Below are 15178 nucleotides of genomic sequence, written 5' to 3'. Positions count from 1 at the left end.
CAGACTTGAAATTGTATTTTGATGCATGCTGTCTGGCCTGGTTAAAAGAGTGGGTGAATCTCCAAAACATGAGTTACTTGAATTAGAGGGCCATGAATTAAGGTTTGGATGGCATGGTTATCAATGGTATGATAAAATTAAAGTTAATGTTGATTTTAATAATCATTTTGCTACATGTGCCATGCACGAGTTTGGAATAAATATAAAACAAGATTCTCTATGAAGTTCCCTTTTTGAATGTCCCCCCAGGAAGCTTTTTTGAAGAAAAAAAATAGTGGTGAAGCCTGATAGGTGGCCATATGGTAAAATACTATCTTTCAACTCTGGTGACCCTACACTAAAATCGAGGGAAGAATGTGAATCAAAAGGTTATGTTTGCCATTGGTTTACATATCAACAACTGAAAGAAAGCTTAAAGAGTTATGGGTTTGATTTTGTTAAGAATGAATTGGAAATCTTACTATGTGATAGTGATAAACATATTATTGCTAAGATTTATAAAATATTATTGAAATTGAATTTGGAAAGTGAACATGCAAAACATTGTATCATTCAGTGGGCAAGGAATTTTGAATATAATGTGATGCTTGAACAATGGGAAAATATGTGGATGAAGGGTTTAAAATTTACACTAAACTATCATTTAAAAGAAACATTTTATAAGATGATGTATCGCTGGTATTTAACATCGGATAAGTTATCTAAAATATATAAAGGTATTTCAAATGAATGTCAGAAGTAAAGAAGGGACTTTTTATCATTTATGGTGGACATGTGATAAAGCAAAGAAATTTTGGAATAAGATTCATATTTTAATACATACAATTCTTAAAACAAAGATAAAGATGAAACCAGAAAATTTTCTTTTGGGTTTAATGGAAAAAGACTTGGAGAAAAAAATTGGAACTTTGGTCTTATATATGTTGACAGCAGTAAGACTACTGTACATACAAAAATGGAAGGACATTTTGATTCCCACAATGGACGAATGGCTGCAGAAGTGGATGGAGTTGGCAGAAATGGCTAGATTGACCGTTTTGATTAAAGAAAAGAATAGATATAGAATAGATATTCCATATAGTCCATATAGAATTTCTACTGCAGCATCATTTCTCCAGAATATAAAATGGGCAAACTTAGTTCTCAAGCAAATTGTTTTAGAAATGACTTTCCCCCAAGTATAATCATTGCAAATCAGTTCAAATGTTTTAGATTTCCAAGACCTTTCAGTCTGCTCTCAGTTCCTAACACCATAGCAGATTCATGATAGTGTATTTTAAGATTACCCATTATGTAGCTTTGGAGCGCTGCTTTAATATAATCCCTTGACATAAATGTGTCGATATGAGAGTTCATTGGCTTTGATTCTTCTCTAGATATTTAGGGAACTCTATTATTAACTCTGCTTATTGTGTGTTTCTTAGACTCTCCTGTGACTTTATGTAAGCTTCTTTCTTGCAGGCCAAGATTTCAAATATTTTATGAAGTAACTAAAAAATGCTTGAGAACTGTCAAAATATAAAAACAATTATTGCCTTAGATACAGTGGTGAAATCCAATTTTTTTTACTACTGGTTCTGTGGGCATGGCTTGGTTGGTGTGGTGTGGCTTGGTGGGCATGGCTTGGTGGGCGTGGCAGGGGAAAGATACTGCAAAATTTCCATTCCCACTTCACTCCAGGGGAAGGATACTGCAAAATCCCCATTCCCTCCCCAGTCCTGGGGGAAAGATATTGCAAAATCTCCATTCCCACCCCACTCTGGGGCCAGCCAGAAGTGGTATTTGCCAGTTCTCTGAACTACTCAAAATTTCCACTACCGGTTCTCCAGAACCTGTCAGAACCTGCTGGATTCACCCCTGTTTATATATATAGAAGCATCAATTTTAGGAACTCAGTTTTGATTACATAGTAGTATTTTAAATCATATGTTTTAAAATTGCTAATAGTTGATCTGTATTTAGTTATATAGTGGACTGCTGTTGAAAACCATCTGGAAACTTCAGCAGATACAGAATGCTATTGTGAAACACCAGGACTTCAGATGCTGTATTGACCACAAGTTTGATTCCAGATACAATTCAGGGTGCTAGTAATAAACTTATAAAGAACTACATGATTGGAGCTTGAATACCATTGTCCATAAGTGGTGAGGAGGTGGAGGGGGTGGGTAGTTTTAAAATTCTGGGCATTTATATCTCAGAGGACCTTTCATGGACTATGAATGCTAACATGCTTGTGAAGAAGGCACAGAAGAGGCTGTACTTCCTGAGAATGCTCAGGAAGATAAATCTATCTCAGCATCTACTTCTGTCCTACTATCGGAGCACCATTGAGAGTGTCCTGACATACGGCATTCTTGCATGGTATGGGAGCAACTCTGTAGCAGACAAAAAAGCTCTACAGAGAATCATTAAAACTGCCCAGAATATCATCCGACTCCAGCTACCAGCCCTGGACGACATCTTCGAATCTCGCTGTTTGAGAAAGTTGCATAACATTCTCAGAGACTCTTCTCATCCTGCTTACAATTTTTTCGGACTGTTGCCTTCTGGCAGAAGATACAGAACAATTAAAACTCGGACCACACGTTTTCTGAATAGTTTTTATCCCAGAGCTATAATTGCACTCAACAATGAACTAAAGGGCCACCTTCATTGTGAAGGTTGTTGAGAGTGTGGTCGCGCAACAGTTTCCGCAGTTCCTGGAGGAAACATCCTATCTAGATCCGTTCCAGTCGGGTTTCAGGTCTGGGCACAGCACGGAAACGGCATTGGTCGCGTTGGTGGATGATCTCTGGAGGGCTTGGGACAGGGGTTGTTCCTCTGTTCTGATCCTATTAGATCTCTCAGTGGCTTTTGATACCATCGACCATGGTATCATGCTGCACCGTCTGGAAGAGTTGGGGGTGGGAGGCACTGTGTTGCGGTGGTTCTCCTCCTTTCTCTCCGACCAGTCGCAGTTTGTGTTGGCAGGGGGGCAGAGGTCGACCTCGAGGCCTCTCATCTGTGGAGTGCTGCAGGGATCGGTCCTCTCGCCCCTTCTGTTCAACATTTATGTGAAGCCGCTGGGTGAGATCATCTGTGGCTTTGGGGTGAGATACCATCAGTACACTGATGACACCCAGCTGTACATCTCCACCCCAGGCCACCCCAACGATGCCCTTGAAGTGATGTCCTAGTGCCTGGAGGCTGTGCGGATCTGGATGGGGAGGAACAGGCTCAAGCTCAACACTTCCAAGACTGAGTGGCTGTGGCTCCCGACATCCCGATATAGTCAGTTGACTCCATCACTGACTATTGGGGGTGAGTTGTTGGCCCCCACAGAGAGGGCTCGCAATCTGGGAGTCCTCCTGGATATGCAGCTGTCCTTGGAGGAACATCTGACGGCTGTAACCAAGGGGACCTTTTGTCAGGTTCGCCTGATTCGCCAGTTGTGGCCCTTTCTTGATCGGGATTCCCTGTGCACAGTCACTCATGCCCTCGTCACCTCTCGCCTTGACTACTGCAACGGTCTCTACATGGGGCTCCCCTTGAGGAGCACCCAGAGGCTCCAGCTGGTCCAGAACACAGCAGCGCGGGTAGTGACGGGAGCAGCATGGCGCTCCCATGTAACACCGCTCCTGCGCGAGCTGCACTGGCTCCCGGTGGTCTTCCGGGTGCGCTTCAAGGTGTTGGTTATCACCTTTAAAGCGCTCCATGGCATAGGGCCTAGCTATCTTCGAGACCGCCTGCTGCTACCAACGACCTCCCATCGACCCGTGTGCTCCCACAGAGAAGGCCTCCTCGGGGTGCCATCAGCCAAACAGTGCAGGCTGGTGACCCCCGGGGGAGGGCCTTCTCTGTGGGGGCACCTACCCTCTGGAATCAGCTGCCCCCAGAGATAAGGAGAATCCAAGACCTCAGTGCCTTCCGTCGTGCCCTTAAAACCCATTTTTTCAAGCAAGCCGGGCTGGCTTAAGAAGAAATTTTTAAATGTTTTAACTGGTAGTGAGTTTTAATTGGGCCAAATTTATATATCTTTTAATTGTTTTTTTAATATTTGTACTGCATGTTTTTTAATTTTGGCTGTACACCGCCCTGAGTCCTCAGGGAGAAGGGCGGTATAGAAATTTAATAATAATAATAATAATAATAATAATAATAATAATAATAATAATAATAATAATAATAAAAATCAGTGAGTTGTTGGACAGTATTACTTGGTCTATTGTGTGGATGTTTGGGTGGTTTAGGGGTGGGGAATTGTGGTGGGTGGGAGTGTGTTTGGGGATTGTTATGTGTGTTGGACCTGGTCTTTGGGTGTTAAGTGAACTTCATTTTATGGGGATACTGTGTATACATGTACAATGACAATAAAGTTATTTATTTATAATATCTGCAGGACTGTTTTTTTCTAGATAGTATCTGCCCATCTATTGGGTGCCAATGTAGAGAAACCATGTTACCTGTCCCCATCCCTTGGGATGTGCCTTGGGAAGGGACTTGTAACTAACATTCTCTGCTGGAGCTCTCTTCTTGAGGAATCCATTCCCTGCTAAACTAAGGTTAACAATCTTGTTAAGATTAGCAAGTGAAAACTTAGTGAAAACTTGATGATTTAAGCAGACATTTGGGGATGGTGACATGAAGGATAGAGATACCTAATGCAGAGGTTGGTGCTGCTAATTATGATATTGTGATTGTGCTTTAATTGAGAGTTTGTGTGTTCTATAATTTTATTGTATATGTTTTGTAAACCATTTACAATCATTTCACTGTACTGGCATAAAAGCATTTAAAATAAACGAGTAAAACAAACAAACAAACAAATAAATGTTTTATTGACCTATCATAGAAGTACCAATTTCTTTGTTTAAAATAAATCTTTATATTCTGCAAATTATCAGCACTGCATTATCCCTCATAATATTAAGAAACACTCTGGACTACAATACCAGCACAATGTCCCCCATTTTGACATGGAACTGGCATGTTACTGTGTTTCATTCTGAGCAATGCCATTGTAGTATAGAAACAGGTAAGACTGAAGATTTCATTTCTATAGGTTACAGAAACCAGTGCGGTATAATTGTTAGGAGTGGGACTAGATCTGTGGATGTCAAGATTCAAGTCTACCTCATCCATGGAAGATTGATGAATGACTTTGGACCAATCATTCTTTCTATCTCTCCCTCTTTCTCAGCCCAATCTACCTCATAGCATTGTGGTTATATGAAAAAAAAAATGGAAGGGGATGTGCTGTGTATGCTATCTTGAGCCCTTGGAGGAAAGGCAGAATATAAATTTAGGATGGAGTTCAGGGAAAAAAATATGCCACTTTCTCAGATAATATTAAACTTTGAAAACCTGAAGACAAAGGAATATCAGATGTGTGCTAGAGTCTGTACTTCATTATTATCTGTAGTTGTTTCTCTATCAACGATATAGAAGAGGTGCTCTATAAAATGCTATTCTGGCACAATGTAATTTTTTAAAAAATGAATCAGACTTTGTTGATTGTCCTTTATATACACAAAAAGAGATTGCTACAAACATTAACTGTTGTTGCTGTACTTGAACATATTTTTGAGATGGATTATAGTGCCTAATTCTACTTTCCCAGATGTCACTAATATGAACTTAACATCCTCTTGTGACCACAGCTTCAGCCTCTGTGGAAACAGAACCTTAATATTCTACCAGGGACTGATCCTATTCAAGACTGTACAATATCAAATATGTTATCAGACATGACTTTGTTCCCCACTTTCACATCAATGTGAATATTTTCAATAACATCTGAAGATCAATAACTGGTCAAAAATCTCACACCTAAGAACCACAATCTGAAATATTGATCAATTGCAAATAGCTCTAATATGATTGTAATCCAGGAGAGAGCAGAATTAAAGTGTCTCTATTGTTCTGCTCTTCCATTTTGCAAAAACAGACTTCCTAATCATTCTCTGAAAGGCATGTTTCACCTCTTGATTCCTCAAGGCATAGATCATGGGATTCAGCATAGGGATCATCACTGTGTAGAACAAAGAGGCCACCTTGTCTTGATCCAGAGTGTAAGTAGAAGTCGGTCGTAGATACATGAAGAAAATTGTCCCATAGAAGATGGCCACCACAGTCATGTGGGAACTACAGGTGGAAAAAGCTTTACGTCTACTCTCTGTGGAGCTTATCCTTAAGACAGCAATCAGGATGCAGGAGTAAGAGATGAAAATGGTCATTGTAGTGGTTACACAGTTGATACTAACCAGAGCAAATATAACCATCTCATAAAAATGGGTGTCAGAACAAGAAAGCTTAAGCAGTGGAGGAATATCACAGAAATAATTGTTGACTTTATTTGAGCCACAAAAAGATAAAGTAAATGTGAATATGGTGTGTGTCAATGAGTGAAATAAGCCAACTGTATAAGAACCAGCTACAAGCAATGCACACCTTTTCCTGCACATAATGACTGGGTAATGAAAAGGCTTACAAATAGCCACATAACGGTCATAGGCCATTACAGCCAGCAGAAGGCATTCTGTAATTCCAAAGATAACAAATAAAAACATCTGAGTTACACAGGCTGAAAATCTAATGGTTTTTCTCTCTGCTAAAAGATCCACCAACATTTTGGGAGTGATGGCTGAAGAATAACAGATATCCACGAAAGCTAAATGACTAAGAAAAAAGTACATGGGGGTTTGAAGCTGTGCATCAGATCTGATTAGTAAAATCATTCCCAGATTCTCCAATAAGGTGACAGCGTACACATTTAGGAAGAGAACAAAGAGAGGCAATTGTAGCTCTGTTTGGTTTGTCAAGCCAAGAAAAATGAATTCATTTATGGTAGTATGATTCTGCCAGGACATTTCTCCCAGCAAGAGTTCCTGTTTAAAATATGAAACAATACAGTGAAATGAAATGTTTACCTAGACCAGTCAAGATCATATCACCATCCATTTTTCTCAGTTAAAACAAGATTTTGTTTCTTTTTAGTATTTGAAAATAAAATCCTAAAATTATATGTAAAAGACAAAAATGAAACAAAATCTGATAACTAAAAATCCCTAACGATTCTAACCTACCCTACAAGTTTGCTGACAGAAACTTCTCCAGATGGTTTTTTCTTTTAGTTGTGTCCTTTGCCAAAAATTTTTAAAGAGTCATGCAAGCAATAGACTCTTCTCTCTCTTCCCGGGTATTTTTTTTTACTCATATTACTAGCTTCCATATTTTTCTACCCACCCACTTTTTATTAACCTTGCAATATCTTAACGCTCCTCCCCCCTGCATCCAAATAAACCTTTTGCCTCCTTTGAATAGTTCTCTAGACTCTCTTCTTCCCCGGAACATTTTTTGTATCAGCTCCACCATCATTTAATTTTGTTGCTTTCATTCCTGCTCCTTGTTATCAGTTCCAGCCATTGCTCAGCATTCCTACAAGCAGGCACATGGTTGGCCTTAAGGCAAACATGTTTATTATCATGTTTGTCTTTCTGAGCCTAATCTCTTAAATGTCAGACCTCAAATTCATTACTAACTAACTTACTTGTAACATGAAGCATTGTGTCTCTGTGATTATTTAAGGAGATACCCACAGAGTATTTATTCATGTTCTGGGGCCTCTGGGACTTTCTTTTTAACAACCGTATAGCATTTCTTCTGTGTCAGCTGGATGCTCAGAATCTGTTGCCTTGCTATCTTCCAAAGCCCTCCTTTGTTTGCTTAAACAACCCAAACTGTAAAACTTTGCTGACTTCCTATATAATGTGTTAAGGGGTATTTATTTATTTATTGGTTTGATTTATATGCCGCCCTTCTCCGGAGACTCAGGGCGGCTTACAATACATGAAGCAATATTTCATACTTTTGTATATACCTGTTTAGTAGGGCTTTTTGGCCCCCCCTAAGCGGTGTTCTTTTTTATACAAGGTCAGTTTATTGCCCTCACAATCCGGGTCCTCATTTTACCTACCTCGAAAGGATGGAACGCTGAGTCAACCTTGAGCCTGGTGAGATTTGAACTTGCAGTAATTGCAGACAGCTGGTGCTACTTAATAGCACTTTAGTCTGCTGCGCCACCAAGGCTCTTTGGATATATTTGTCAACCCCATTAAGAAGCTCTGCTTTAAATATGCAGTAGCTGCTTTAAGTTAGAAAAGATGATTGTTTCCACATATTCACTGAGTTCCACTAATAAAGCTGACTATCATTTTAGCTGTGTAAATGTTCTATTTATACTAAGAACTGGAGATCTTTTTGATACACAGTGCTGTTATTGGAATTTACTACATTAAAATGTGTTAAGCTTTGACTAATGTCTAAGGCTAACCTCAGTTGACCAAAGACATGATATGAAGTCAATCAATATCTATGGGCCCATCTGGTGATACAAGAAATTAAAGTGAATGTGGAATGTTGGTAGGGAAAAGGAGCACAGGTCCTGAATGAAAAAGTATTCCAAGGTAGATAGTTTTTTTAATAAAATGAATGGAAAACAAAGCTAAGAACAATGAATAAAACAAAGAGATATCAGTGATAGCTCAGCTGAGGTAACAGGGTAACAAAATACAAAAAATGAAATGAAAATGAAAACCATGCATAGTTTTGGGAAATGGATATGGATATAAAATTACAAATGCTAAAAGGATAAAATCAGTTCTCAAGAATAAATGACGTACAGTATATTAAGAAAAAAGAAGAACTTGAAAGACTCCTACAAAACTAACACATCTGTTGGTGTGTGTGTGTGTATAGCTTTTCTTTTTGGGATTAATGGATATATAGTTGAAAAAAAAAGTAATGGAATGTTGTTTTTATATATAACTGCAGCGAGATTATTGGGTGCATAATGATGGAAAGGTTTACAATACCCACAATGGAGGAATGGTTGGTGAAGATAATGGAACTTGCTGAGATGGCTAAATTGATTTCTTTGATCAAAGAGAAGACAATATCTGTGTTTATTGATGATTAGAAACTTATGGACTTTTAGCATAAAAGAGAGAAAAATGATTTATGGCTTTGATTATTAGACAGGATAGATTATGCAAAGAAAAATTAAATTGTAACCATAGAATAAGAGGTATATTTATATTTGTACTTATAGCTACTGTAAAGAAAATTGGAAGCTGCTTTTTGCCCCTTTTTGTTTCTTTTCTATTTTTCTTTTTCTTTCTTTCTTGCACTTTTACCATTCTCTTTGTTTTCTTCTTTTTCTTTTTTCTAATTTTTATTAGTTTGCGTAATTTTTTAACTTTCTTTTTCAAACTCTTTAATAAAAAATAATAGAAAAAAAAGATATGATACAGAGACAGAACAAATTAAAAACTGTATGATAAAATGAATCCAGAATTTTAAAGAATCAGTTACAATGTTACATTGGAAAGAATTATGGACTAAATCTTTAAAGTTTATACCCAGTTATAACTTAAAGGAAAATTGCTACAAAATGTTCTATAAATGGTATAAAACTCCATCCATCATATCTAAGATAAGCAAATCGTATAGCAATAAATGTTGGAAATGTCATGACACAAACAGTAGACGTGTAAAAAAATAAATAAAACCAAAGCAGTGGAAAGATTTGAAACAGAATTTGAAACGGAAGCCACAAATTTCTTTATTGACCATAATTTCAGAAAAATCATCAAGAAACATCACAATTTAACGATACATAGAAAAAGAGATAGTGCTTGTTTCAATTTTAGAAAATATAGATACTATGTGCAGCCTCGGGGATGAAATTTGTTCATGATCATAAAAGGGTTATGTGCCTACTAGTCAGTGACATTCATATCTGTTTTGAAAGTAATCTAAAATGATAACTTCTTGGCAAAACTCTCCTAATCATGTTAGTTAGGAGCATTCGATTCAAAAACTTATGGATGTTCAGAATGTATATTAAATTTGAATATAGTTGGGTCACATTAAGTATGGTTTTGTCAAGTAGCAAATCTCCTCAACACACACGTGATGAACCTGATGGCAAGAACTTTACCCATGCAGGGAAGGGATGTTCAAGAATACATCCAGATTCAGCAACAAAGCACGGTGGAGGGGGATGCGCGTCTAGGAAACACATTGATGGTGATAGGTGACGGACGATATAGGAAAGAGGAAACCAAAGGGGGGGGGGAACCCAGGCACTCTGAAGCAAAAGCGGTGACGACAGCTGATGACATCATTCACCGGCATTCTCAGCCTTCGAATGGGAGGGGCGGGACCTGGCAGTATATTCAAAGATGCTACCGCTGTAAACTCATTTACAACGCCTATAAAACCACAGCAATTGAGCAGCCAGCTAACTCCATCTTTGAGCTGAAGTCACAGCGCCAGCATTTTCTGTAAAACCGTCGTGTTAACCGAGATTAAACCCTGGGTTGTATTAGCCAATTCCGTGTGTCTGTTGTGCTTTACCCAGCTTCAGACAGATGGTTCCTGGAACGCTGAGAGGTTTTTATTAACTAATTCCCCCCCAAAAGTGTCAGGTAATATAAAAGCGATATTTTGGATTTCCACTCTTACTCCCTATCATCGAGGAAGGCAAAATGTGAATAAGAGAACATAAAATACTTAAAGAGAATTATAAATTTCAACAGGCAAGAGATGGCAGCAGTACTGAGTTAGAAAGATGGCTTAATTTTTTTTAAGAATGTTGCAGATAAGATCCCACTGACAAGAAATGCATTTGTGGCTCCTAGTTCATTCAAATGCCATGATCTATATATTCATTTTAAGTGTATGATGGATAATGGGATCACTGAGTATGTATACCAGACCTTAGTAACAATTCCCATGACTGCACAATGTAAAGGAAACTAAAAGCTGGCTTTTGCTTCAGCAAATTAAACAGATTAAACTGCATAATATTTGTACAGAGTAAAAAAAATAGTTTTTCCCCTAACGTTATATCCTGAAATTATATTTCTCAAAAATGTATGCATAAGACTTTGAAGGCAATAAAAGATTTTATTCTCCAGTTGCTCACTCAGATACTTAAATAAATATTTAAGAAAACCTAAATAGTCATTCAAACATTTAGCTTTGATATTATCGGCAGGACCACATTATGTCATTTTGTGGCATTATGGTGTTATAAATACCATCAGATCACCTGTTTAATGCTTTCTGTGAAAGCAAATATATATCCATAGAAAACTAGAATGTGAAAGAAAAGTTATCCTTGCAGGCTTACTCTAGTCTAAATAGTTATCTTATTACCTGGGTTAGTACTCATTCAGTTTCCTGGCTGTGTGCTCAGCCCATACAGAATCTTATTTTAGACAATTAAAGTTGCATATACAATGTATAAGTATCTACTGACCTAATAATGTACTTTCAAATTACAGCGATTTCCCCAAAATTTTCTGAAATGCCTCCTTCATATCTTTGTTCCTCAGACTGTAGATGAGAGGGTTCAACATGGGAATCACCACTGTATAAAACAAAGATGCCACTTTGTCTTCTTCTAGTGCATATGTAGAACTGGGCCGTAAATACATAAAAAAGATTGTCCCGTAGAATAAGCTGACAACAATCAGATGAGAAGAACAGGTGGAAAAGGCTTTGGATTTGCTCGAAGTGGAGCGGATCTTCAGAATAGTAGACAGAATACAGGCATATGAAATCAGAACGATCAGTGTAGTACTTACACAATTTATACTTACTTGTACAAATATTACTATCTGATTAATGTGAGTATCAGAGCATGAAAGTTTTAGCAGTGGAGGAATATCACAATAAAAATGATTGATCACATTTGGTCCACAAAAGGGTAAACTAAACACACACACAATATATAAAACTGAATAACAAATGCTTAGAACATATGAAACAGCTACTAGCCAGACACACCATTTTTCTGACATGATGATTGAATAATTCAGTGGGCTACAGATGGCCACATACCGATCAAAGGCCATCACAGCCAGTAGGAGACATTCACTGCTCCCGCAGAGGACACAAAAGAACATTTGAACTGCACAGCCAAATATTCCAATGATTTTCTTCTCCATTAAAAAGTCCACCAACATTTTAGGAGTAATGGCTGATGAATAACCGGTATCAGCAAAAGCCAGATTACTAAGGAAGAAATACATAGGAGTGTGAAGCCGGGCATCAAATCTGATTATAAAAATAATCCCCAAATTCGCTACCACAGTAATGATATACACAATAAGAAACAAAATGAATAAAGGGAGTTTGAGTTCTGGCTTACTTGTAATACCGAGAAAAATAAATTGGGTGACTCTTGAGTGATTGAACAAAGACTTCTCCATCTATCTGAACTTCCTGTTGAGAATTTTAAAAAAAGAAAACATATTTATTAATATCTGGACATTAATCAGTATCAGCTGGTATACTGGTTTGAGCCCCAGAAATATATACGCTTATTCTTTAGTAGTACTATATTCACTCAATCCAGACCATTGCATAAGTAAAATAAAAAGGTAAGGTATCAATATGACGGTGGTACATTGTGTGTACACTAAACATCCTTTAATTTATTAATTTATTTATTTATAATTTTACCTCTTTTGGGACCTCTTTTGAGATCTTTAATGTTCTTAGATGTTATATGTTGGGGAAATTAAAACCAGGGAGGAAATCTTGACATGTCTCATAGGCATACTTTTAGATCAGATCAGAAAACCTCAAGCCTAAGGTTCAATGTGGCCACTGAGTCTTCTTGAGTGATGTGCAGCATTTTATCCTAACTGTGATCCTCAAATAGCAATCAGATTCTTTTGTTGGTTTAGCAAGTTTGTTTGTTTAGCAAATCTAATTGCAACATGAAAACAAGGGGTTCTTTAGGAGTGTACAAGTGGTGAAGCTGCAGAGGGAAATATTTGCCCTATCTATTATCTGTGATCCCCATGTGATCTTCCCCTGCACGGCAATTACCTTTAAAGAAAGCATCCCAGAAGATCCATCTAAAGTAGAGGGGAGATTCTTTCCAAATTTAATTGCTACACTGGAAATTTCTTACTCTGGGAATAAATGAGATATATTGTGGTTCAGAAGGATTCATTTATGGGTATAGATAAAGAATGTAGGAGTTTTTGGGTGTGGTATGGAATTGTCCCCTTTTAATTTTTGCCCCCAACATTTGGGGAAATGTTTGACATGCATTTCTCAGAAGACTAATCACAAAGAACAGAACCATCAGAGCAAAACATGCTTAGTGAACATATATGGTGTGATACAGACATAACGTGCCAGGTGAATGAGAGCTCATGTTTCTTCACAAACTATACATCAAATACTTCTGCTTGGTCAAATTATATTTTTGGGGTCAACATGCCAAGAATCATATCATGTAGACTACGTTGCTTTATAAAAAGTGGACAATCTATTTTTTCTGGCTAAACTTTTGTTAGGAAAATTCTGTGGAATATGCCTTTATTTTGATCTTCTGATTAATCTATGCATTTAGCAATGAGAGAAAAAACTACTTTAAGATTAAGAAAGACGGCATGACTCTTAACATCTGCTTACCCAAGGCTTGCTTACAGTATAAGCCTTCTGTAATCATGGCAAAGAAAGTTTCCTTCATAATATATTATCTCTACTTCTTGAGCCTGTTCTTTCTTTCAGAAGACCTTCTGAATGCTAAAGATTTAATTCAATGTTATGCTGTTTGTTCAAAACAAACTCAGCAATGAACACACACCACATTGTCATAATTAATGAATGTTGTTCCAACTGGGTTTGACTTAATTGGAAGATTGCAATTGTACAATTATAGATATATTCAAGCAATATCTAATGATTCCCCATGATAAATCAAAACTATTAAATTTAGCTGGTAAATATTCATTATTATTGGATCATTACATTAGCCCAAAATCTATTCTACTCTCTTGTTTCTAGAGAGATCAGAATGATTACTAGTTTGGTTTAGTGGGGTTTTTAAAAGTTTTTTATTTCTTATTTTTTTACAAACATATCAAGTCAATGTGTGAACAGTGTGGCACCTGAGTGTCATACAGTCTGAAACAAGTAAAACTAGTACAATTGATCATAGTTATTACATTCAATGAACTTATATATTTCTAATAATGATACACAATTATAATAAGTTGCAATCTGTCATTGTTCAATTATTCCATGTTTTTTCTTATTGTTACTTTATTTTATTGTATAAAAGTAGTTTGGTTTAGTGGTTAAGGCACTAGGCTAGAAAGCAGGAGACAGTGTTCAAGTACCACTTTAACCATGAAAGCCAGATGGGTGTCTTTGGGCCAGCCACTTTCTTTCAGCCAGGGTTGTTGTTGGGGGGGGGAAACAAGCGGAGGAAGGCGTGTTGCATAGGTTTGCCATTTTGAGTTATTTGTAAAAATAATAATAAAAGCAGGATATAAACAAACAAACAAACAAACAAACAAATAAATACATGCACACATACAAACACTAAAGAGAAACATGTACTATCATGGATATTTAAATTATAAGAAAGAAAGAGAGAGAAAAAAGAAAGAAAGAAAGAAAGAAAGAAAGAAAGAAAGAAAGAAAGAAGGAGAGAGAGAGAGAGAAAGGAAGGAAAGAAGGAAGGAAGGAAGGAAGAGTGCCCTTTTACAGCTAGTCTCAATTTATGACTGTAATGGAGCCTGGCCATTAGGGTCATAAGTTGTGACAGTCCTAAAGCAGGTCACCCATGTGACTGACCCAATTTTATGACCATTTATGTGGTGCTTCTTACGCAAACACTATGGTCATTAAGGAAATGAATGTTCGTTATGAACCTGTTTTCCAAAAACTGGAAATAAATTCCTTGACTTCGAGGAGTAAATTCAGCAACTTTGTCAGGTTCATCGAGGCTTTTCATTTAGTTTACCTCCAAGAGAAAATGCATGGAAAAACCCACTGGAGAGAAAATTCCACCTGGGATTTGGATGAAATTTATATACATACTGGAGGAAACCCAACATCCCGATGAGATTCAGAGAGGCTCTTTTGGTGTAGTAGAACTTTTATTTTCCCATTTTGGCTCAGTTTGCTTGCGAGGGAATATGCATGGGAAAACCCCGTTGGAGGGAAAATGCCATGTAGAGTTAGAGTTAGGCTTTCTCAAATTTTGATTGGAAATCCAACATCACAGGTCAGAGTTAGATTTCCTTCAATTCATGACCAATAAGCAACCTCAATGTTAGATTTGCAAAGCCTCTCTAGCTTTGCAATGGGTGATAGCTTT

At 37.3% G+C, this 15178-nt stretch overlaps 2 protein-coding genes across 2 annotated transcripts; both read right to left on the bottom strand.

The window, feature by feature from the left end:
* Positions 1 to 5885: 5885 nt before the first annotated feature.
* On the bottom strand, positions 5886 to 7070 carry LOC117667145 (olfactory receptor 5AR1-like). The gene has a single exon (XM_034420360.3). It carries the CDS (start codon positions 6849 to 6851, stop codon positions 5886 to 5888), a length of 966 nt encoding a protein of 321 aa, XP_034276251.3. The 5' UTR covers positions 6852 to 7070.
* Positions 7071 to 11327: 4257 nt separating this feature from the next.
* Positions 11328 to 12281, bottom strand: LOC117667151 (olfactory receptor 5AR1-like). Its single transcript, XM_034420367.3, has one exon. It carries the CDS (start codon positions 12261 to 12263, stop codon positions 11328 to 11330), a length of 936 nt encoding a protein of 311 aa, XP_034276258.1. The 5' UTR covers positions 12264 to 12281.
* Between the last annotated feature and the right edge of the window lie 2897 nt (positions 12282 to 15178).

Source organism: Pantherophis guttatus, chromosome 1 (assembly GCF_059756535.1).
Source record: "Pantherophis guttatus breed Tessera chromosome 1, ASM5975653v1, whole genome shotgun sequence".
Classification (NCBI taxonomy): Eukaryota; Metazoa; Chordata; class Lepidosauria; order Squamata; family Colubridae; genus Pantherophis; species Pantherophis guttatus.
The sequence above is the reverse complement of the archived record's forward strand: the minus strand, read 5'-3'. Positions and strand labels throughout refer to the sequence as shown.